The sequence below is a fragment of the Lissotriton vulgaris genome, chromosome 12 (assembly GCF_964263255.1).
Source record: "Lissotriton vulgaris chromosome 12, aLisVul1.2, whole genome shotgun sequence".
NCBI classification, from domain to species: Eukaryota; Metazoa; Chordata; class Amphibia; order Caudata; family Salamandridae; genus Lissotriton; species Lissotriton vulgaris.
In genome coordinates, this window is record NC_141700.1 from 483,627,594 (window position 1) to 483,652,188 (window position 24,595).

The 24,595-nt window shown below is 43.5% G+C and overlaps 1 protein-coding gene across 2 annotated transcripts in view; it reads left to right on the plus strand.

Moving 5' to 3' along the window:
* WDR59 (WD repeat domain 59) overlaps positions 1-24,595 on the plus strand; it is a 1,027,519-nt gene that overhangs the window by 302,697 nt on the left and 700,227 nt on the right. For both annotated transcript variants that reach the window (XM_086945225.1, XM_086945226.1), the window contains exon 10: positions 8,618-8,774. In XM_086945225.1, the coding sequence (XP_086801351.1) occupies positions 8,618-8,774 (157 nt within the window). The remainder of the gene's footprint in view (positions 1-8,617; positions 8,775-24,595) is intronic.

Below are 24,595 nucleotides of genomic sequence, written 5' to 3' on the forward strand. Positions count from 1 at the left end.
GATTCTCCTCTGGCAAGTGGAAATGCTATGTTGTACTGTCTGGCTGCAAGACCTGTGCTATTGGTACCAGCGAGAATCTTCTCATGTATGCAATAGATTCTCTCACCCGTAGACCTTTAAGCACATGCTGCAAACACAACTCCCATTGTTTTCAGATAGAAGTGCTTTAAGGAATATGGGTCTTTTTCCTAGAGGTTCATAAAACTAGGTTGAGTGCTACTGGGCCCTCTTGGGTCTCCTCACCCACAGATAATATACTGCCCATGATGGACGTGGCAGGTACTTGATCTTGCACTAGATAATCCTTTCTGTAATGTCATTCTTCGTGGCATTTATAGCAATTCACCACTTTGGGTGTGGAGGAAATTCACATCCCTTTCTTTTCCTTTTGCTACTGCCAAGAAACCAAGTTCCTTTTCTGCTGGTGTCTAGTCCTGGGCCCTCAAGAATTGCCCTTGCCTTACCCTCTGGTTTGAATCCAATATGTACAGAGGTATTCTCCCTCTTGGCTTACCACTAAGCTGTTTCAGACCTTTGTTAATACTGTTAGCTAACTCCTTTTGAGCCAACACTGCAAATGTCTCTGCATCCTTTTATGTCAAAGTCAAACAGGCTTTGCCTAGTAGGGCAGAAAACACAGCTCTGAATCACTCTGTTGCCGTTAATTGGTTAAGGGCATGAAAATCATTTAACTCAATCTCTCTCACTCATTCATTCTAATCACGCAAAATATCATGAACCTAGGTTTTAAACGGACTATTTTGCACTCTTTGGCTTTCCCTGAATTTATAACGGTATTGAGCTGCCCTCAGCCGAAACCTTATTATCGGGCTTCTGTCATTCGCTCATAATTTATGGATCCGACAATGGCGTTCTCTCAGTGACAGTTATAGCTTCTTTCAGCAAGTGACTTATTAAAGCAGCTGTCTTAGAAAAGATATTTAAACGTGCATCCTACAAGCTAGCTCAAAGCTCACAAACCATTAAAAAATGTCATTGCTTTCCACATACATGAGCTCATGCTCTTTTAGAGCCTATACAGGATGTGCATTTAGAATTCCCTTTCTCTGAAGTAGCAGTCTCTTTTTCCAGTACTATCCTCACTCTAATTCTCTCGCCTTTTGTCTTGTGTTCCTTTTTCCCCTTTCATCTCCCTTTTCCCCCCTCCTGTGTCTATTCCTCCTGGCTCTATCTTTCTCTCCTGTTCCTAGTGAGCTAATCTCCGGTTCTCCCTGTGTAACTCACTGGCTCTCTTATCTTCAACTATAGCGTTCTGAACGGCCTGCTACAAACGTGGGTACTCGGACTTAACTCACACAAAGGGAATGATTCTTGGAGCCGATGATAATTGTCTCCTTGAAATTGGGGACAGAGTTGGGGATTTGTTGGGGAAATCAAAGAAAGGAAATTTGAGAATACATTTTAGGTATGTCAGGGGACAAACTATGATAAGGGCTAAGAGAGCCTCGCATCACTGCTCTCCCTCCCCAGCAGCTTAACATGTTAACCTCCCCAGAGTCCATCGCAGTTTCTTCCCTACTGGCCAGTATCTCAAACTTCGTTCCCAATAAAACCTACGCGGATCCCCCTTTCCCTGTCCCTGGGAGGCCCTCATCCTCTTTTCACACATATATCCCTTAACTGATCCAAGGCAGGAGGACAAGGTCTGCTCCCACCATCCTTGTATCTGCCATTTCTATGCACTAGTAATGATGTGCTCCGACTGAACTTATTGTTCAGTTCAAAACAGTTGGATCTAGATTCTGCAAGTAATACACCGCTTGCCACAAACTCGGAGACCCATTCAAGAGACACTCAGTGATGCTTCGACACCTTGAGGCAGACTTACCTCAACTCCTTTTATAGACAAACTTCTTGGCTGGCTTCTTCTGGGCTCTGAAGCTGGGCTTCTCCTTCCTTGAGTAGAAAGATCCTACAGGCCCCACATGTTTCTCCCTTTTCTCAGCAGGTCAGGCATGCTCATAGGAGAAGAGAAAGGCAGACTCTTTTAGCAAGGTGTCCTAGTTCTCAACAGTTCTTAGAGAAACTTCTTTAGTTTTGAAGAACTTAAAGCTAGAACCGAGTGGGATATTATGAGCCCCATTTTTATAACCTCTTCCCAGAGAGGGTATGTTGAGAGCATTGCCTGTAGCTGTGGCCTGTTTTCCTGGGTCCTGTACCCAAAACATGACCACAGTAACGTGTGAAACCTGACTGTCATCAACCTTTCTGAAATAACAGAATGAGTTAACTGAAGTAGCGCCTTGGGCGATGGCTTGGAACATGGTTTCAGGCTATCAGCTGGTCAATCAATCAATCAATGCATTTCTAAAGCGCACTACATACCCGTGAGGGTCTCAAGGTGCTGTGGGGGATGGGGGGGGGCCCTACTGATCGAAGAGCCGGGTCTTGAGGAGTCTTCTGAAGGCCAGCAGGTCCTGAGTCTGTCGAAGGCTGGTTGGGAGAGTGTTCCAGGTCTTGGCGGCGAGGTAGGAGAAGGATCTTCCGCCGGCTGTGGTTTTCTGGACTGTGGCGAGGGCGAGGTTGGCTGAGCGGAGGCTTCGATGGGGGTGTGGAAGCTGAGTCGTTTGTTGAGGTAAGTAGGTCCGGTGTTGTGTAGTGCTTTGTGTGCGTGGATGAGGAGTTTGAAGGTGATGCTCTTGTTGACGGGGAGCCAGTGCAGGCCTCTCAGGTGGGGTGTGATGTGGCTGCGGTGGGGGACGTCGAGGATCAGTCGAGCCGAGGCGTTCTGGATTCGTTGTAGTCATCTCAAGAGCTTGTTTGTTGTTTCTGAGTAGAGGGCGTTCCCGTAGTCGAGTCTGCTTGTGAGGAGGACCTGGGTGACGGTTTTTCTGGTGTCGGCACGGATCCATTTGAAGATTCTGCAGAGCATTCGGAGGGTGTTGAAGCAGGATGCGGAGACGGCGTTGACTTGCCTGGTTATGGAGAGGGTGGAGTCGAGGATGATCCCCAGGTTGCGAGCGTGGTCCGTGGGTTCCGGGGCTGTGCCTAGCGATGTGGGCCACCAGGAGTCGTCCCAGGCTGATGAGGGGGGGGGGGGGGGGGGGGGTGGTGTCTGAGAATGAGGACCTCCGTTTTGTCAGAGTTCAGCTTCAGTCTGCTGTCCTTCATCCAGTCAGCTACGGCCCTCATTCCTTTGTGGAGGTTGGCTTTGGCGGTGTGGGGGTCTTCGGTGAGGGATATGATCAGCTGGGTGTTGTCGGCGTATGAGATGATGTTGAGGTTATGTTGTCGTGCGACGTGGGCGAGAGGTGCCATGTAGATGTTGAACAGCGTCGGGCTGAGGAAGGATCCCTGTGGAACGCCGCAGATGTTCTCTGTGGTTTTTGAGCGAAAGGGTGGGATGCGGACGCTCTGGGTTCGGCCGAAAAGGAGGGATGTGGTCCAGGCCAGGGCCTTCTCTTGGATACCGGCGTCATGGAGGCGTGCTGATAGGGTGCGGTGACAGACTGTGTCAAAGGCTGCTGATAGGTCTAGGAGGATGAGGGCGGCTGTTTCTCCTTTGTCCATCAGGGTCCTGATGTCGTCAGTGGCGGCGATGAGGGCGGTCTCAGTGCTGTGGTTGCTGCGAAAACCGGATTGGGAAGGGTCCAGGATGTTCTTGTCTTTGAGGTAGCGGGTTAGCTGTTGGTTGACGATCTTCTTTGTCACTTTTGCTGGGAACGGGAGCAGGGAGATGGGCCAGAAGTTCTTGAGGTCCTTAGGGTCTGCCTTGTGCTTTTTCAGAAGGGCTTTGATCTCGGCGTGCTTCCAGCTTTCCGGGAAGGTGGCTGTCTCGAAGGAGCAGTTGATAGTTTTCCGGAGGTGGGGCGCGTGGTTGTGCTGGCCGTGTTGAAGACGTGGTGGGGGCGGGGGTCCGATGGGGATCCGGAATGGATGGAGTTCATGGTTTTGATGGTGTCTTCATCGCTGACGCTGGACCAGGTGGTTAGGCGGCTGGTGTGGGTGATGGTCGCAGGGGTGGTGGACTCGGTGGTGGGTGCGGGGGTCGGAGTTAAAGCTGTCGTGGATGTTGGTGATCTTGCGGTGGAAGAAGGTAGCCAGGGAGTCGCACAGGTCTTGTGATGGTGGGATGTCGTTGGTGATGGAGCTGGGGTTGGAGAGTTCTTTTACGATGCTGAAGAGCTCTTTGGTGTTGTGTGAGTTGTTGTCTAGGCGGTCCTTGAAGGCGGTCCTCTTGGCGGTCCTGATGAGTTGGTGGTGTCTGCGGGTGGCGCTCGTGAGGGTTGTGTGGCTGTTTGGTGTTCGGTCGTGGAGCCATTTCTTCTCTAGCTTTCGACAGCGCTTTCACCGGGCACAAACACCACCAGCCGTCAGTGCATGCTTCCACCAGGCACACACCACCAGACGTCCGTGCACGCTTTCACCAGGCACACACACACCCCCAGCCATCAGTGCACGCTTTCACCAGGCACACACACCACCAGCCGTCAGTGCACGCTTTCACCAGGCACACACACCACCAACCGTCAGTGCACGCTTCCACCAGGCAAACACACCACCAGTCGGCATTGCACACTTCCACCAGTCACACAAACCACCCGACATCAGTGCACAATTTCTACAGGCACACACAACACCAGCCATCAGTGCACACATCAATTGTTAACGCATCCACAATTTACTATTGTAGCAATCGCAGTATGGCGCACTTTACTTTTAAACATATCTAAAGCGCAGCCTGACACCATTGCTACAAAAATAAATACACATTTTTTTGGCCTACAATTTAGAGAGTTTTGTGCTGCAATATTTAGCAATTTCTAAAAGAAAGAGAGGATTCAACACTTCAAAGGGACAGGACACCACAAAGAGGATTAGGTCTAGAAATAACTCCCTTTGGGGTATTATATTTGCATACCAACCATACATTCACAACACACATACCACTCAAACAACCTCGGGTCCATTTATCAGTTGGCAGTAAGTCAAATCTATTGTTCAAATTTTGAAAAAATATATAGACGTTTTTAATTTTATTAAGTTGGTACAAGAATATATATATATATATATATATATATATATATATATATATATATATATATATATATATATATATATATATATATATATATATATATATATATATATATATATACCCCTATTCACATTAGGAGTAATGCACATTAAAATAACAAGAAATTGGAAATTTTAAAATATAATAAAATTTGATTTGCAACAATGTCGAAAATTCCAAATTCATTAATGCAAAACCACAGTAGCATACAACAGTGGATTCAATACTGCGTTCTTAAATTCTGTCAAATAACACAATTACATCGTATATTCGTAGGCCAAGAAAAAGCGACTCGTTTCGAAGGGTTTACACGGATCCAACCTCCTTCTTCAGGCTTCTCAATACTTGGTTATGACCGCAGTATCTATGTACAGAAAAACATTTTTTTTACATGAAAAGATATAATAAAACATGAACCAACCCTCTTACATCATCCTATATATTTTCATTATTTTTGCATAATATTAAAACAGTCCTAAATAGTTCTTAAAAAACTCATAAACATCAATCCTTGAGTTGCTGGCACTGAACATGCTTAAAGACCCTTCAAACATCTGGCTAATTGAATCCATTTACCTGAAACCATCTAGTTCACTTCACATAATTTGCAATAGTCCTTTCACTCACTAGGTGAAAACAAACCACTTAAGATGGGCTAGTTATACTCCATCCTGACTTCCTGCAGATCCAATATGTGGGACATGGACGTCCATGCACCTATTTATCTGGAGTGCGCTGGATTTTGTGGGTAGAGTCTATTCAATTCAGCTAAGGATGTTACCTTAACATCCCGTGATGGGAGTTCAAAGAAGACCAGTTTATTCCTACATGCTCTTTGATTCATAATTTACTTCTCACTGACACAATCAGAACAGAACAACCTAATTAGGCAAGATAGGCTAGTTAAACTCCATCCTGACTCCCTGACGAACGTATATACAGAACAGGCATATCCCTGCAACTATTTATCTATAGTGCGCTAGTTATAGTGAATGGGATCTGTTAGATTAGGCAAAGGATGCTACCTTATAGTTACATAGCAGGAGAACAAGTACACCTGTATAGTGGCTCCCGGCTTAATAACCAGTGAGCTTACACAATTACATCTCATCAAAGATCAAATATTAATAAAAAACATTTATGCGTTGGCATAAGAGCCCTAGGGATACAGGGATGATATATAAATACCCACCAGGCTATCACTCAATCCATATATCATCTTTAGAGAAATCTGTTGAATCAGAATTTCTCCTTCCAAAGTTCGATAAAATCAGGCTAGGTGATCACTGCTAATACAAATCAGTGTGATTACATTTCAAGTCCAATCTCTATACATCCTAAAAAGACTCAGTCAGTGCATTATAATTCCGATTTAGTCTGTTGTTACACAATTATCTAAAGTAGCATGTCTGCTACAATTGAACGATGCAATCACTGGACACCTACAAATTCTAAAATTATAACCTACCATCATGGTCTCTCTCCCACAAGTCCTTGTTCGCGCCTTTCTTAGCTGGGCAGTTAGTGTAAAGAGCTTGGTCTACTGAAATCTTTTTGGTTCATAGAACCCATACAGTGAGATGTGGTTACTTTATGCCCAAAGATTTAGTTTTTCCATGTGGAGTGCTAAATGCTCCTCATTGAGCCCAACCTTGTTTAACCTGCACTTTTTCTCCATAGCCAAGCTGATACAGTCATTCAGGTTCCAGGGTTTGACCAATTGGGCACTCCGGGCAAGGGAACACACCAGTATACTATGCAGGGGACATTCATATCCCTAAAATGTTTTTAACATAACAATTTGAGGAGGAAGGGATATTGAAGGCAATTCTTGGCCTAATTGACATGAAAAGGGGCACTCACATTAGGCTTTAAGCCACCTATATTATCTACGAGTCAGCCTGCTATGAGTAATCAATAAGTTTGTCAGGTTCACGTGGGTCACTTGATCCCCATCAAAATCCAGTGTTGAATATAGATAATGGATATATAAGGCAACCCAGAAGTAACCCTTAATATACAAAGAAGGAAGAAGATATAAGTATCCCCCGAATACCAGCGACTGAATATAGCTGGTCTACTCAGTTCTTAGAGCATAGTGTCCAGTGCAACAAATGGATCCAGTAGATCCATAAAATGCAAGTCATTTTGTCAGTGGTCATTAGGAAGTGGTTTCCCACTTTGATCAAAGCAAGGTTGATGGCATGGCCTGAATAAAGGCCTGATTGCATCATGTTAAAGGACTAGAAACGATTGAGGTGATCTGAAGTTGATGGGTTTCTCACTATATTACTTAGAATCACGAGGCAAGAAACAGGTCTGCAGTTGCTGGGAATAGAGGAGGCCAGACTAGGTTATATAGAAGGTTGTTAGATTTTCGTTTGCTTTACAACGACAACCTGCAAAAGTGAGTAATATATAATGTTTGAAATCTAGGGCCAGAAGAAGTTGGGGCATTAGTAAATCACCCTTGGAGAATTGGATTGTACTGCAGATAACAACTTTACACCAGGAATAAAAGTGAAAAGATTTCATTTTCAGGCCTCTAAGCAAAACTGAAGCTGCACTTCAGTCACATTAGTGAGTTGCCCTCTGTAGCCTGTGGGGACTCGAGTTGTGAGGTAATTTCTTACAACTGTTAAATTCATCAGTTTCCTGACTGTTAGTCCAATGTATCAATATTCTGTTTAGAAAAAAGCCAGCAGTGGAGTCGTAATGTTCTTCAGCGAAAAAGTGACAATAGAGGGAACAACGACATGAGGCAATATTTTTACTGACTGAAAATGTTCTTTCACTCAATCTTTGACCAAGTTGATCTTCTCATGCCAAGTTGTAGATCTGTTCGAGTTCACATTAAGTGTACTGTGATAAGTACTCCATCATTAGTTAACCAAACCCTTTAAAATAAATATCTGCCTTGACTGCTTTGCATAACTGTCAAGAGTCAGTATCACATCTTCACAGCTGGTAATAGAGACTAAATCTGTTGGAAGATGTACAGACATTATCGATTATTGTCACATGGTATGGCCATAGTACAAGATACACCAATGCAATCTGTTCATTTTTCGGAAACTCTGCTTCTTTTACAATAGTACTGAAATAGGTTTACAGATATTTATAGATTTTTTTTTACACTAGCAACATTGGAGCAAGCAAAGATTTTCTGGTTTTCTAGTTGAATGATCCTGTTTTACATCAATCTGTGTTTCTGCCATGTGGACCGCTCCACACACAAATTCTGTATTACTCAGCCTTCTGGGTGTGCAGTCAAGCCCACACCTAGATTCGGTTGGACAAATGCCATATGATTTAAGTGAAGACTGACCTAATGGTTCGCTAGTTTCCAGTGTTTTATTGATAATCCAAACAATAGTGATAACCTTATTCTTACCAACTAAAAGGGACTGATGGCATATTATGTTGCAGATTAAAATCAATGATGAATCCTAAAGCCATGCGGTTTTGACTTGACCGGAAGAATCATGAACTCAGTCCAAATTATATATGTTGTTTTGAGCCCCTTCACATGCTCTGTTCGCTCACTAAGTCTGTACTATATTCCCATTTGTTCTGCAGCCTTTCAGTAGTGGGCTGGTAACCGTGATGGTGCCCCAGCTGCGCCGTGAGAACAGCCTTCTCCTCTGGAACATCTGCGACCTGAACACTCCAGTTCACACCTTTGTAGGGCATGATGATGTGGTGCTGGAGTTCCAGTGGCGAAAACAGAAGGAAGGTGGGTGCACTGTTGAGGGAAAATAGGAAACGAAAGTGGCTGTAATGAGTGTAATGCAATCAAAAGAACTGACGTAGCTGACTTTAAGAATTCTAATATTCTGTCGATTTTTTTACATGTTGGTTATGTGCTTGTTTTGTATTAAATCTTGTGTTTACATATTTTGGTTTTTCTTATGGGACAGACAGATGTAAAACTTGCTTACGGTGCACTAACATATAGTCACTGATTTCCCAGTGTTCCCTTCATAAATGCTATGCTCTGAATTCCTTAATTCTGTACAGTAGAATTTATTGGTTCTTGCAATTCAGAAATGATCTTAAATATGAAATATAAAGGGACTATTTGAATGGAAGTTAGCTATTTCTGAAGGTAAACATAACTGCTATAAATTCCAGTTCTTTAAAGATGGCATGAGTAAAAAAATGTGTGTACCTACAATGGATAGATAGCCCTGAGACAAACCCCATTAAGCTTTGCCTGCTTGGGAGAATACAAATTCTCATGACACTAGAACTCCCACCCTCCTGAGAAACCTGTAGTAATCTAAAGTATGTTCATGTTTTTTTTTATTTTTTATTTCAAATCGTTTTTATTGAAGTAAGAAAACAAAAGTAAAAGACATTACAGTAAATCTTCCGTTATAAGTGATTTGATACAGATATTGTCAGACAAGTACAGAAATTACAAATCATAAGAAATAAAGAGAAAAACCACTCTTGCTTGTCTCATTGATATAGATTAACATGCCAAACACTCAACGTGTGGATGTAGCGGGTATAACTCTAGCATATGGACGAAGGTGCATACTCATATATAACAAGTTACTATAACAAGAACAAGGCCGTACTGCTTCAAGGTGGCTCAAAATGGAAGGAAGATATGTCTAATGATTTCCATAACTTCCTATTGGATGGACACCACGTAGAAGACTGTAACGCCTGATTAGTAGCACCTCTTAGGAAAGACAGCCATTCCTGCCAGGTCTTGAAATTTACCTCCTTAACACATTTACGCTTGCATAAAAAAACTTTACAAGCCAATGTTAACATTAAAGTATGTTCATGTTAACCTAATCTCCGCTCAACTAGATGTTACATAATACCGACGTAAACATATATATTTATAAATGGAAACGGTGAATATTGGGCATGTTTTTCACCAAGTGACATAAAATAGGCAACGAGAGCGAAGCACCACACTGAAAGGCTGTCTGAGAGAGCTCTTTAGGATGTAGCAACAACGGGAGCCCTCTTTTGTTTCCCACGGTTGCTGTGCCTTAGCAGTAAATGACCAGATTTATAATTCAGTATTCCAAGTTGTGGCGCTCAGTGTGAATCATACATAAGTCTCTTTGTCTTCATTCTCATCAAGCCAATCATTCTCCCTACTTGAACCAAATTCTCTTCTAATCTTCCTCCCATCATGTTGGGCTTATGATCCTGCATTTAAGAATATAATAGTGTTCATGAGTTTTTCAAAGCACAGTCCTAATTTTATTATCTGTCCTCATTCATTGACCTATGTAACAACTGGAGTGCATTTACGTAACACATAACAGTTAAAGCACAGTCCTAATTTTAATAACTGTCCTCATTCATTGACCTATGCAACAACTGCAGTGCATTTATGTACCACATAACAGTTAACATCAAGTTGTCTGTTCCTAATCCGTATGAGATAATACTTGTTCCTAGGTCTTTAATTCAATTAGAAATATCATTTTCGCTTGTTAGAAAATGTGCATTCTTTTTCAGGACCAGCAGCAAGGATGGTATTTGTTTAAAGCTTATTTCTTATAAAAGAAGCTATATCCAAAATGGATTTGAAGTAGACTTTTGCAACCATTCATTCTCTGGTCCGTCCAGTCTGCAGTATAAATGCCCACCTTTTGCCATGTCATTTTAACTTCTACATGGGTGGTTAGTGGACCCAAAGACATTGAATTCCTGTGTAAAATTAACAACTTTGCCTTGGACCTGAGCTATTACTATGTGGTTATGGCCCTTTACTCCCTCAAACACTCCCCTAAACACAACATCAAATTATCTGGAAAGCTTGCATTGATTAGCATACACAGTTCCTGCATGGTAACAAATACAAATGTGTCTATTAGGACTTTGTTTCCACAGATGTCTGTTAAATTGGAATTATTTAAACATTTTGAAAACCACAATCTCATCCCTGAACTATGTGTAATTAGACCAAAGAGGGCCAATCAACCTGATTCCTTTAAGTAATCTACACAGGCATGAATGCACCGGAAATGACTGGCCCTGCCCCGTCCGACGCCCTGCAAACTTAGTGGACCTTAAATATATTTATCATTACTATTATTGTTTATTTGTTTTTTGTTGCACAGTTCAATGATTATCATTTGATTGACCTTGGAAGGATAAAATGCTAACGGGACTCTCCAGGAAGCAAACCCGTAACCTACAGTTTAGAGTTTAGACAAGGATCTCCACAATGGGTCCATAAGTTGTTTTACAAACTATCCATTCCCCTGTATATATTCTCATCGGCCAATTTGGACAAAAAATTCTAAACATGATTAGATACTCAGCACCTAACCGTATCAAAACCTCTTTCCAGATTTCAACCTGCTCCATAAATCCATGCTGATTAATATGTTTTCTTAGTTTTCATCTAACTAGATATCAACCTAGACCAACAATATTCAGTCTGCCTTCAAGCTGTTAACTGTAAGAGATCATCCAGCACCATAGAATTTCTCTCCCTGAGAAGGACTCGATGAGAACTGGGGAATAGGGATTGGAAAATTCCAAGAAAGTTTCTGAAGAGCTGAAATGTAACCTTCAGCCTTTTAAACGATGTCACTGGGCCCATCAGTGCCTCTTCTGCAGACTTTGACATAAAACTGGGTTTGGCTAGTGGGAAACTCCTTATGGATTTTTCCCACCTTCAGTTCTACAGTCATTGACCATTAATTGGGATTTTGTAATTGTTTTCGCAGATTGGGGTTAATTTGCCCATGGCAGGTTATCTATGGTCTATTAACTACTGTTGTATTTTTAGTGCCTCTAAATCACCTGTAGATTCTGAATTTGATGCTTTTTGTGACACTTTTTGTGTGGCAAAGCCAGGCAAAATCACAACATGTACTTCACTATTAACCGGGGATGACTTCAGTGCAAGAAATGGGGCTGGTAATTTTGTTTTGTATTTTATTGTAATTGCATTTTTATAGCGCTTACTACCGCTGACGAGGTGTCAAAGCGCTACTCCGTAACCCATAAAGGATTAGTGTTGAATTAGTATAGTGAAATGTGAAAGTAATTTGAGTGGTGGATAGGTTAGTCCGTTATTTGTATTCAGAAGGATAGCGGGAGGATAGAAAAGGGAAAAAAGGTTCGTATTTATATAGTGCTTGTTACCTCTGATGGGGTGTTAATGCACTTTTTTGGCGAGTAGCACGCTACTCCCGAACCCATAGTGGTCATGCCTAATTTGTATGCACAGTGAAGATGAGAATCTCTTTAAAACACTGATATTATATCTAGAGAAAGTCATATGAATTTGACAATGGCTAAATAAATAAAACCACAATTTGTTATTTCTACTGATACCTTCAAAGTGAAGCTAAAAGAGTAAAGTCCATCATCAAATTACTAAATACAAGGCCAGACAAGGCAGTTCCATTATTTATTTATAAAGTTTTATATAGCGCAAACAAGATCCCGAGGGATATCAGAGCGCTTTACAATATGATGGGCGTGATGACATAATGCAATATCCTTATCCTGCTGCTACCTGACGGAGGAGGACGTTGTACTGCAGGTGGATCTAGGAACCAGGGGATGCCTTAGCTCACTTTATTAAGAGTGCCTAAGCAGAAGAATTAATATACATTTCCCTTACAACAAGTCAACAACAATAGATAGCCAGACTAAACCTACATCCAATATCTACTACCCTGGTTCCAGCTCTTTTTGGACCATCATCTATATTTTGATGATAATTACATGTACAATATTGAAATACCTTTCCAAGAGAGTTCTGGCAGTACAAACTACAAATAGATATATACCGCCTAATAATAAGAACGGCTCGGACAGACGAGATTCCTCCACAGAGAACTAATTGTTCAACAGGATGCCCCTTCGAGCATAATAAAACGTTACAGACATTTCTACGCACCCTAATAGTCACGGGAGAAGATATAAGGACACTATCTTATCTTTCACTTTGCCCTGAAGAAGTCCCAAGAGGACGAAACGCGTCGGCTGTAGCTCCTGTGTGTGTTTTTTCACTTACAACTGAACTCAATAAAAGAACTCTTAAAGAACACAAGTAACAACTAATGTGATTATTGCTGTTAACCTCATCAAAGTTATCAGTTTTTGTAAATTCTGAAGTGGTGCACCTTGACCTTGTTTAAAACAATATCCTTATCAAGTAGGAGAGAGAAAAAAAACAGCAATGGTCACAGATTACAGGACAATTGCACCCAGGAGGGTAATACAACCCATCAATAGCATGGGTTGTCTTAAAGATTAAATTCAGTTTTCTCCTGAGAAACACCTGAAACCAATACCTCCAAGTACCATAGGATTTTAATTTGTCTTGCTTTCAGCTGAAGGCCTCCACACATCTCTGCCATACTTGTTTTTGTGGAGATTTTTGACTTTCTATGTGTTCTTATAGATATTTCCAAGTAGGTTTCCAAAATTAACCCCACCCATTTGGGTTTTATATATATTCGAGACTGCTTAGTATAACTCACCAGTCTGCCTTTGCTCAAATCTGGGAACCTCAGAGTAGTGCCAAGAGGGCAGAGATCAGTGCCAGGAACTCTACATAAGGCTTGCAATTTCCCACTCTAAATCTAACTTAATGCTTTACTGATTTGCTTGACTTAAAGAGTGGGAAACAGAATAGACATGGTTGCAGAGCTAAACTCACAAAAGAAGCATTTATAAACAGTGCCATACTATGGAGCCATCTGAGCAAGCTTTAACATTAATTTACCATATGCGTTGTACATCTTGGGGCCAAGATGTGGTCGAACAAAGTAGCTAGGCAATCGTGAAGCAAGGTTTAGCCTGCCATCTCTCTTAGTATATTCTGAAAGAGGAAGATTATCCATCAAATCGACAAACCTTGTGGACCTCATGTCTCGGAAATCTTCCCCTGGAGGCCGGTCCTTCAACTTCACAACCCTTGGCTTCCCTTCCTCAGACTTTAGTCACTTGGAAATTATCTCAAATAGATCTTTATATGCAGAGGTGTATCCTCCTGAGAATACTGCATTAGGTATCCCAAAACTGATCTTCAGTGACAATGCACTATATCTATGGAATTTATAGTGTATACTAACCTATAACTTCTAAATTGTCATATTTTAGTCATGCTTCCTCCCAGATAGCATTTTTAGAAAGATAGGCCAATTCATTTTTGATTAAGGGCCTGATTTATATTTCGACGGACGGGTTACTCAATCACACCAGTGACCGATATCTTGTCCACCAAAATATAAATCCCATAAGATATTACGGGATGTATATTTCGGCAGATGAGTAACCTGTCCGCCGAAATCTAAATCCGGCCCCAAGGCTAACACTTTTACTGTTTTTGCAGAAAATGAGAGGGACTACAGTCCGCTCGCTATTATCTTTATGGTAAGGGTCTGTTTAGTACAGAGGAACTCGGGTACCCTATACCTAATGTAGTAATATTTCCAAAGGTAAAAGGAGGCCGATGTGACATGGTGCTGAGTTTGTTCATAGTCAAATGGTTAATTATGCTATACATTTAATGGAAGCTTTTCCTAATAGTAACCTTGATGGTTCTTGAATTTGTCAGGCCTATCAGAATGTTAAAATTCCTGTTGCTCGTTTTACAAGGATCATGTTGGATTGAACTACTGTTTTTTATGCAGGATCTCATCAGTCAAAAGCTAACAGTAGCTGTAGGAGTTCAGGTTGTACTTTAGAGAAAATAATTAATATGAATGGAGGGAGAATTGATTTTGGCAGAGGTTAGAGCTAAGCATTTGTTGTTTGATGCACAAAAACTTCTCTGACTCCACAACCTGTGTCACCTTGCCCTTAAGTAAGTGACATAACATATTGATACTCTGTCTTGCCATTACTTGAAACATTACTTTTCACTATGGTACTTGTGGTAATCACACCACTGCAGTTGACTGGCAGAGCAACCCTTGACACATTAAACATTACAAAATCCTTTCAGGAATTGCCTTCCTCATAGAGGTGTATGATTTGCCCAGACCAGAAACATATTAAGTTACTTGAGCATTGTAGGGAGCTGCCTCTTTATATAGTGGACCAAAACGAGGCACACTGTGTAAAGAGTCCAGACAACCCTTCTTGGTTCAGAGGGAAACATGTTAACACTGAGTGCTCTGTTTTGTGGTAGTGTGGGTGAGCAATTAATGCTTTTTAGATGTAGACAGTAGTGCTAAGCATTTGTTGTGCTCACAGAGACAATAAATGAGAAACACTCAAGAATAAATCTGAGACCAATTTAGAAAAATGTAGTATTTTTATAGAAATTTTGATACCAAGAACTTTATCATGTAAGTACTGTCTTAAATATGAATTTTTACAGGTAAGTAAATCCTTCATTCAGTGCGTCTTTACGCAGTAATGCTACCCTATGGTAGAAAAGGCATCTGTGGCATACAGATATTTACGTTCGGTGTCTGGGGGTCTACTTCAGGGACTTAAAGTTGTAGGGGGTCAAGGTCCAAAGTACCAGTTACCTGGCCTGGGGCGTCCATGTTCAGAGGTGCTGGTTGGGTTGGTAACTGTGCTCACTACGCCTGTGGAAAGAAGGGGGGCCACCTAGAAACAGGCAACAGAGTGGGACTTGGGGAGAAGTCCAGGAGCTCCTTACGGGTGGCTCGGGTCACAAGGGTCTTGGGAACAAAAGGACACAGCCAGTTTGTTGGTACCTGGGCTGGGTGCTCCGGTGCAGAGTAGAAACGTCGGCTGGGCTCTGTGCGTCCTGGGGCTAGTGGTTGGCAGTCATGCCAGTCGGGGGTGAACAAATCAGGATTTCCGGGCCACTCTGGCATCTCTGTGGTGCTGATATCCCTCAACTGCTGCTCGGTCTAGGTGTAGTGGGAGTCCGGACTGGAAACTTGCGGGCTCTGTCTGCTGCAAGGGGTCTGGTACTCCAGATATTGGTCCTGTGTGGCTCCGTTGGTCCCTTTCTCCTCACACTCTGTGGGAGGCATATCTGACCTTCAGGAGTACAGGTACATCTTCCTGGGGGTCTGCTGCGTCGGGCTGGCCAGGGAGCGGCAACTTTGTGAACTGGACTTAGTGTCTTTGGTGCCTGCGGACTGCAGGGGAGTAGCTCCTCTACTCCAAGGGAGATTGCTGGCAATTTGCAAAGGGCTGGCAGTCTCCTAGGGTTCTTGGAAGATGTTCAACTGCAGGATGAGTCTCTGGTCACAATTGTTGAAACTGGTGCAAGAAAGTTGGGTTTGGTGCCAAAAGTCCACAGTAAGTCTTCAGTTGTCGCTCTTCTTGCAGCTCTTCTTTGTCCTCTTCTTCTGGATCAGTCGAATCTTATTTCCTGGCTTCAGGGGTGCCCCTAAATACTCAATTTAGGGGCATTAAGGGGAGTGACAGGTGGTAGCCAATGGGCTACACACCTTTAGGTTGTCTACACCCTCTGTATGACCACTTCCTGTGGGGTGTTATGTTAACTGAAGTTTGTATAGCGCGTAATCACCGGTAGGTCCCTTAGCGCTTTGAGAAGACCAAAGTCCACTAGCAATCGACGATATGCACTTGTCGGATGATTTAAACTGTGCCCAGAGCCTCCGTAAACAGAAAAGTCTTGAGTTGCTTCGTAAAAGGGAGGAGGGCGGATTCTTTACAAAGGTTTTCAGGCAGTATGTTAGAATTGTAGGTCTCTAGTTGGCAATGGGTTGCACCTTTGTCTAAATAGGGACCCTTGCTTTTAGTCCGGATAAGGGGGATGCACTCCTAGATAACCCCTGCTCACCCCCTTGGTAGCTTGGCACGAGCAGACAGACTTATCTCTGAGGCAGTGTGTAAAGCATTTGTGAACACATACAGTAATACAGTGAAAACATGGCAAATAGACACCACACCAGTTTAGAAAAAGAAGTAATCTTTTACTTAACACAAGACCAAACTACAAAAATCCACAATACCGTATTCAAAAATAAGTCTTTGAAATGGTAGAAATAGCTGTGTTCAATGTAGATGGTAAATGCAACACTTTACTCTTAAAGTACCTTAGATGCATCATGCAATGCAAACAAAAGGGTCGCAGGGAAGTTGATGAGCCGTTCCTTACACTCAGGGGTGTGGATGCGTCGGTCCGTACTGCTGCGCAGGGGAGGTGATGCGTCGCTTCCTTACTGTGTGTGGAGTTGATGCGTCGTTTCTTACTGCAGCCTGGTGACGATGCAACAAGATTGTGCCTCAATGCGATGCGACGATCCGGTGCGCCAAAATGGTGTCTTGATGCGATGCAGCAACGTTGGATGTGATGCGTGCACGCCCAACGGCCGTGCGGAAAACACGGTAACTTCTGAGCCGTGATAGACACTGCGACGCGCTTCTCCGGTGATGCGACAGTGACCTCTGCGGCAGCGACATGCTTCTCCGGTGATGTGACGCGCTTTGTCGGTGATGCGACTGCGAACAGCTGCGGCACGCTTCTTCGGCGAATCAGTGGCTGTGGTGGTGATACGCTTCTCCTCGTTGCGTCGCACTTCCAGCTCCCAGTGATATGCAGTCTTCTCCGAGTGCCCAAACAACAGTAGGCACCTCTCTGCAGGTAGAAATTCCCAGCAAGGGAATTCAGGGGAGCTGGTGGTGAAGTCTTGTATCCCTGAGACTTCAAGCAGGAGGCAAGCACACTTCAAGCCCTTGGAGACTCTTATTCAAGATGATGAAAAGTTCTCTTCCCCTTTCCTTGGCAAATAAAGTAACCACTGCATGCCAACTCTAGAAATTGTAATTGCACATGGGCAGTCTCCTCCTTCAGCTTCCTTGGTTCTTCTCTTTGGCAAAGGTTTGGATGGGTTTGCTCAGACGTGAGTCCCATGCTCTCCACACCACTGGAGTCAAGCTATCCTGGCTGAAGACGGTTGATAGCCAGAAACCGGTCCTAAGATGCTTGATTCGGTCCAGGAAAGACATGGCTTGGCAGTTCGGGCTGAACTGTTCACATGAGGCGCAGGGTCAAGGCTGATTTGCATATGGCCATGTCTGAACTGAGGTGGTGTGGAATGCAAAAAAACGATGGATTTAGGCCCAGATCTCTGTACTGGGGTGAATGTATGACATTGTTCTGCATTCTGTCCATCAACTGTTGTTTTTGCATTCTACCCTTTTGCCCATCATATGGTTCCCAGCAGCTAAAGCCCTTAGCTTTTCCGCTGAGTAGGTAAAGGAACGCAAAAACTAACCGTAGAGAAGGGTCTAAGGCGAAAACCTTTAAAGACCTGCTTGCATCCTATCCCCCAATCTGACTAGCAAAAACACACAGAGGATGCTAAGGGTCTAAGTAAAGCTCAAGATATCTATACACTCAAAAGTAGTGTGTGGAGAACTGATCAGTGTGTTGAGAGAAACATGAAAAGTAATGAAGAATACCCATCAGCCCACCTATTGGCGGAATCTCATCATCTGGGTTTTTTGTGAAAACTGGTATCTACTAGGTCCTTCACTGAACGTATAGTGAGGAGTATTAGTGTTAGATCCACCAGTGAGAGAGAGCCAACAGGATATGATGGTAATGCTGGTGGGAAAAAGTTGCAGTGCACAGAAGGTGTGTATAAAATAAAAGTGAGAAATGGTGTTTAAAATTGCCTGTTATGATGCCAAAGATGAGACTTTATTAAGGGGATCATCATAACGGCAAGGTTAAAAGCAGAGTGATGATAGTGTGTCAACAAATACTACTATCAGTAGGTGGAACTTATATGGTCGACCTGTTTCAGCCTAACAAGGCTTTCTTCAGGACCCGTAATTATTACACTACTACAACAGTGAAAAAATTCAATATGTGTGAACCATGCGAAGAAAGACCTACCGTTAGTAGAGTACTATATGGTAGTCTAAGATCATGGTTAAAAGAGTTCTCTCCCACAAAGTTGTGTGGAGATAGCCTCACCTCGCCTGGCACTCGCTCAGGTTTGAGAGGCCCCGCTCTGTCCTAACGGTAGCTCTTTCTTCGCATGGTTCACTCATATTTAATTTTTTCACTGTTGCAGTAGTGTAATAATTACGGGTCCTGAAGAAAGCCTTGTTAGGCTGAAACATGTCGACCATATAAGTTCCACCTACTGATAGTAGTATTTGTTGACACACTATCAATACTCTGCTTTTAACCTTGCCGTTATGATGATCCCCTTAATAAAGTCTCATCTTTGGCATCATAACAGGCAATTTTAAACACCATTTCTCACTTTTATTTTATACACACCTTCTGTGCACTGCAACTTTTTCCCACCAGCATTACCATCATATCCTGTTGGCTCTCTCTCACTGGTGGATCTAACACTAGTACTCCTCACTATACGTTCCGTGAAGGACCTAGTAGATACCAGTTTTCACAAAAAACCCAGATGATGAGATTCCGCCAATGGGTGGGCTGATGGGTATTCTTCATTACTTTTCATGTTTCTCTCAACACACTGATCAGTTCTCCACACACTACTTTTGAGTGTATTGATATCTTGAGCTTTACTTAGACCCTTAGCATCCTCTGTGTGTTTTTGCTAGGTAAAGGACCGACCAGGGATCGTGGCCCCTGGACCCGGTCGGACGCGCGCAGATAGGCGCAGGCGGGATTGCCTTAGGCGCGCCCGCTGCGCATCAGCGCCATCAGCCTGCCTTGTAGCTGACGCTGATGAGCTGGAGGGAGAGCTAGAGTGCCTCTCCTCCAATATGAGCGAGTGTTGTGGCACACCGGAAGTGAGTATTCCGGTGAAGAAGACCGTCAGCTAGGAGCCTCCCTCCAATCAAACAGCAGTTACCTGCTGTGGTGGACCGGGGAGGAAAAAAGTGGCATGGAGCGAGCAGGAGGGTAGGTGTTTCTATTATTAAAATGCCCAAAAGAAGTGTACCCAAATTTCTAACAATAAAGGAAAAACGGAATGCAAAAGTAAGTAAAAGCGAAGCACGAGCACAACATCAAAACAAAAGTAAAAATGTTTTTAAACTTAAAAAGGCAGAGTATGTGTTTAGGGGAGGAATAACAGCAGTTCGTGCCCAGTGCTGCCTTAGCTTTCTCATTCTGTGCGAGTTAGCACCATCAGCCTGCTTTGTAGCTGACGCTGGAAGGGGAACTAGAGAGCATCTCCTCCAATATGTCAGGAGTGGTGTGGCACGCCAGAAGTGAGTATTCCGGTGAGAAAGACAGTCAGCTAGGAGCCTCCCTCCACTCAAACAGCAGTTAGCTGCTGCGGTGGACCGCGGAGGAGAAAAGTGGCGTGGAGCAAGCAGTAGGGTAGGTGTTTCTATTAGTAAAGTGCCCTAAAGCAGTATACCCAAAGTTTTAACAATAAAGTAAAAACGGAATGCAGTAAAAGCAAGTAAAAGCGAAGCACAAGCACAACATCAAAACACAAGTACAATTTTTTTTTAAACTTGAAAGTGCAGAGTATGTGTTTAGGGGAGGAATAACTGCAGTTCGTGCCGGGTGCTGCCTTAGCTTTCTCTGACCAAGTGAGCCTAATTTCTCCAAGAACAAAATGGTGGAATTCTAAGTTTTGTGTTCACCTAGGGTAGCCCACCATAGGGGTGGAACTAGCCTGAGGGGGAACATGCCTCCTGACCAGCTAATTTTCCTTCTGGTCTTGTTATCTATGAGGCCCAGGCCAGGGTGTGGCATTCCCCTGTCTTGGTAAGTTTGCGTCTCATATCGATGGCAGCACAGGCCTTTGAAGCCTCCTGCCATGATATGCTGGTCACTTAGCAATCCTACCGGAGAAGGTGACAACCCATCTGGCAGGACAGGCTTTGTTTCTGCCCTCAGAGAGCGTGGAATCTCACCTGCCGGGTGTCAGAAACCTGTCTGTGGTGACAGGCTGGTCTGCACCAGTCAGCCAGTACACTAGGAGTCAGTAGGTTTTCAGGGGGGACCTCTACGGTGCCCTCTGGGTGCTTGTGTTAATAAATCCATCATTGGAATCAGTGTGGGTTTATTGATACAAGTTGTTTGATACCAAACATCTCTAGTTTCAGTGAAGCCGTCATATAGCTTGGGAACCAGTAATTACAAGTTTCCAGCACATGTTCTCAGAAATGGCTTTCCTGTTCACTTGTAATATCTAAGAATCGACTTCGATATGACAGGGGCCTATCTGCTTGTGGAAATATGTCCACAGATGTAGTATAGTGCACCCTGCCTTAGGGCTGTACCACACATGGCCTTGCGTTAAGGGCCATTATTCAGAAAGCCCTGGAAGTAAATCAAGGGCTGTGCTGTTGTTTTGTCGACTTCAGGACTGCCATTGATTCTGTAGTTAGGGAAATCCTATGGGGAATACTTGTTGCCTGGGAGCTCCCGTCAAACCTCCTTAGCGTACTTCAATTTTTGCTTTCTGGTAATTGGGCCTAGGTGGAGTTAGAGACAAGTCGGGTTGATTATCTCAAATAATCTCAATCGAGAATGGCCTTCGGCAGGGGTACGTCTTAGCACCGCAGCTTTTTAGTCTATTTTTAGCCGACCTCCCCACCTTTATTTCACAATCCAAGTCTTTCTCCCCTAAAGTCAGGAAACAGCATATTGATGGTCTGCTTTAAACAAACGAGTTTGTATTACTGGATTGTACCCCAATTGGTTTGCAGAGGAAACTAAATGCCCTAGCAAGTAGAACCAGCTTCACATTACTTTGGAGAAGACCAAGGTTTTGGTTTTTCCCTTTGAACCTGCGTATAAATGGGATTGATTAGAAGAGGCCATTCTCAGAAGGCTTTTATCACTTCCCCAAGGCACCATGGTTCAGGCCATAAGGAGAGAGATCAATCTGGTCTCCTGGAACTTGTTGGCCTTCCCTCGCGTCCTAAAATATTTTAAAACACTCTCGAAGAGTGATGAGGTGTCTAAAGTCTTCAAATTGTGTTGGGAAAAGATTAAGGGTAGTGAAGGTGGCAAAAGGAGGTAAGAACTAGATGAACTGTTTTTAAGAACCTCCATTTAGACACTGGTACAATTATATCCTGGGCCCCTTTGCCAGGCAAGTATGCATTGAAAGATTCTGCAGTTTTGGTGTCTGAAACTAATAACCTTTTCTACCTGAGCAAGAAATCATCTATTAGTGTTTCAATCACTACTTTAGGCCAGGACACTGTTTTTCCCTACCTGTTACAGATACCAGATTGAGGGCTGCGAAGTGAAATATTAAGGGTCAGGGTGGGATGTAATCCAATTCATTTACCCTGCCCATATTGGGCCAGGGTTCAGGATAACGTGATATCTTCCCCTGCCACTAAAACGTAAAATGCTCCTTACTGCATATACTTATGAACTGTGTCTTCTACCTCGCAAATCGGATGAAGTTTTTAAGACCCTTATTTTTTAAATATGATACTGTCCATAGGAGTAAAGCTGTGGAGCTGTTATCAGACATGCGTTATTTAGATATGGCAGTTAGAATTGCTCAGTTTTTACAGTCTGTCAAACAGAGTTTAATGACGAATTGTAGTGGGGAGGGGGTGGTGGGTAGTCAAGACAGGGCTCATTTATTGATTTTAATTGCTAAATTTGTTTGTAGAATGTTTTATAGACAACTGTCTAAATAAACTTTTCTACCTACCTGCCTTAGGGCTGTAAGGCCTGCTTTAGGGGCGGCTTTCCTATACTGCATGGAGTGTATGCAGGCATGTCATTCAGGGGGTGTGCCATGTCTTCTCTTCACTTGTTCGAGGCATGTGAGCTGTAGATCACATGCTTTGCATACTCCTGCCATTTTGTGTTGGGTCTGATGTTTGCACGTTGTTTTTCTGCGAAGAAGTCTTTCCAGTCACGAGGTAGGTGACTCCTCCTTTTGGTGATAGTGCGCATGGGCGTCAACTCCATTGTTAGATTGTTTTTTTTCGCCATCGGATTCGGACGTGAATTGCTGCGCTCTGGTTCAACACCATTTCTTGGGTTCCCCTCGGCGCACAATACACTCACCATCGACTTTATTGTTTTCGATCGCGTATTTCCATTCTCTGCGTATCGTATTTCCTAAAAATACCTCTTTTGACCGGGTAGTTAGTAGAAGGCTGTTGGGCCTACCCGCGTCGGCCCACCTCGCAGTAGATGGAATGGACTCCATTTAAATTCTGACCTCGATGCCACGCGAAATTCCCACGCACCAACTCACACGCAGTGTGCAATTTGTGCCTGTCACCAGAGCACAAATAACAGGACTGCGACGCGTGTAAGGCTTTCCGATAGAAGAAGACGCTTCAGGATTGTCAGGCTTGACGTCGCGACATGCAGAGCCAACACAAGGGTTCTATTCCGGACCTCTTCAGAGAAGTTTCGGAACAAGGCACCGCAAACACCATGGGAAGAACAGGAACCCATCTCATTCTCCGAATACGGCTCAAATGAAGATGAAGACATCCCACAAGGGCAGTGTACCATGGGTACTAATCCTCCCTTGCCCCAAAGTCCACCTAAGACTAAGAAGAAGGCTCTGTGCCAACCTCCGCCCGAGGGCCACGGTCAGCACCGAGAACCTGTTTCCAATTCCCTGCACTCCGGCTCGGCACCAAAACACACCCCAATGCCTTCCGGCTCCGAACAAGGTAATTAAAAATCCACCACCAAGCCCAAACCGTCGTGGTCAAAGTCAGGTTCAGCCCAACCCCATTTGACGCAGAAAATGTCTTTGTATCCGAAACCCTCGGCATCCAAAACACCAGCACCGAAACTGACGGACGTGCCGATTCCAGCAAAGGAGCTCCGTTTCGATATTCCTGTTCCACCCTTAAAACCAGATCCAAACAGAGAGAACTCTACATTCATCCAACAACTGGACATATTACCACCAAAGTGACACTAAAACGTAGACACGAGATGAAAGAAGTTTACCACATTCCTTTAAAATGGAAGAATGCCTTCTTCTCCATCTCCTCCTTCTCCTCGGTCTCAACCATTACTAATTTCACCTGCTGACTCGCCTGATGATTAGGATGATTGGGATAGGGATGACCCAACACCTACAGACCCCTGTAGAGATTGACACTAATTCTCCCACAGGAAACTATCCTGATCTGTACCCTACTAAGCCTTCTCCACCAGACAACAGTGTAGGATACATAGAATTATTAAGCAGAGTTGCTAATTACCATGGGGTCAAGTTACATAAGGAATCCCTTGAAGAAGATTTTCTTTTCGAAACTTTTAGCAGTTCACAAGAAAAGTCTCTCACACTTCCAATGCTCAAGGGTATGCTTAGACATGTAGTGACATTTTCAGTGATCCTGTGCGGTCACACATACTCACCCCCAGGGTAGACAAAAAATATAAACTTGCACCATCAGACCCAGTTTACATAAATGGGCAGTTACCATTAGATTCTCTAGTCGTGTCTAATGCGCGTAAACGTCAGGGCTGCTCCACCCCCAGACAAAGAGTCTAAGTTAATAGACGCTTTGGGAAAAAGGATAGCCTGCCAAGCTGCAAACTTTTGGCACATTTCCAATACCCAAGAACTTTTAGCTAGGTATGATAAGACGCATTGCGTTGAAATGGAGCAGTTGCACCAGTTTCTGCCTGATGAGCACAAGTCCAAAGCCCGAGACCTAGTGTGGGAGGGACAACTCCTTTCCAAAAATTCCATC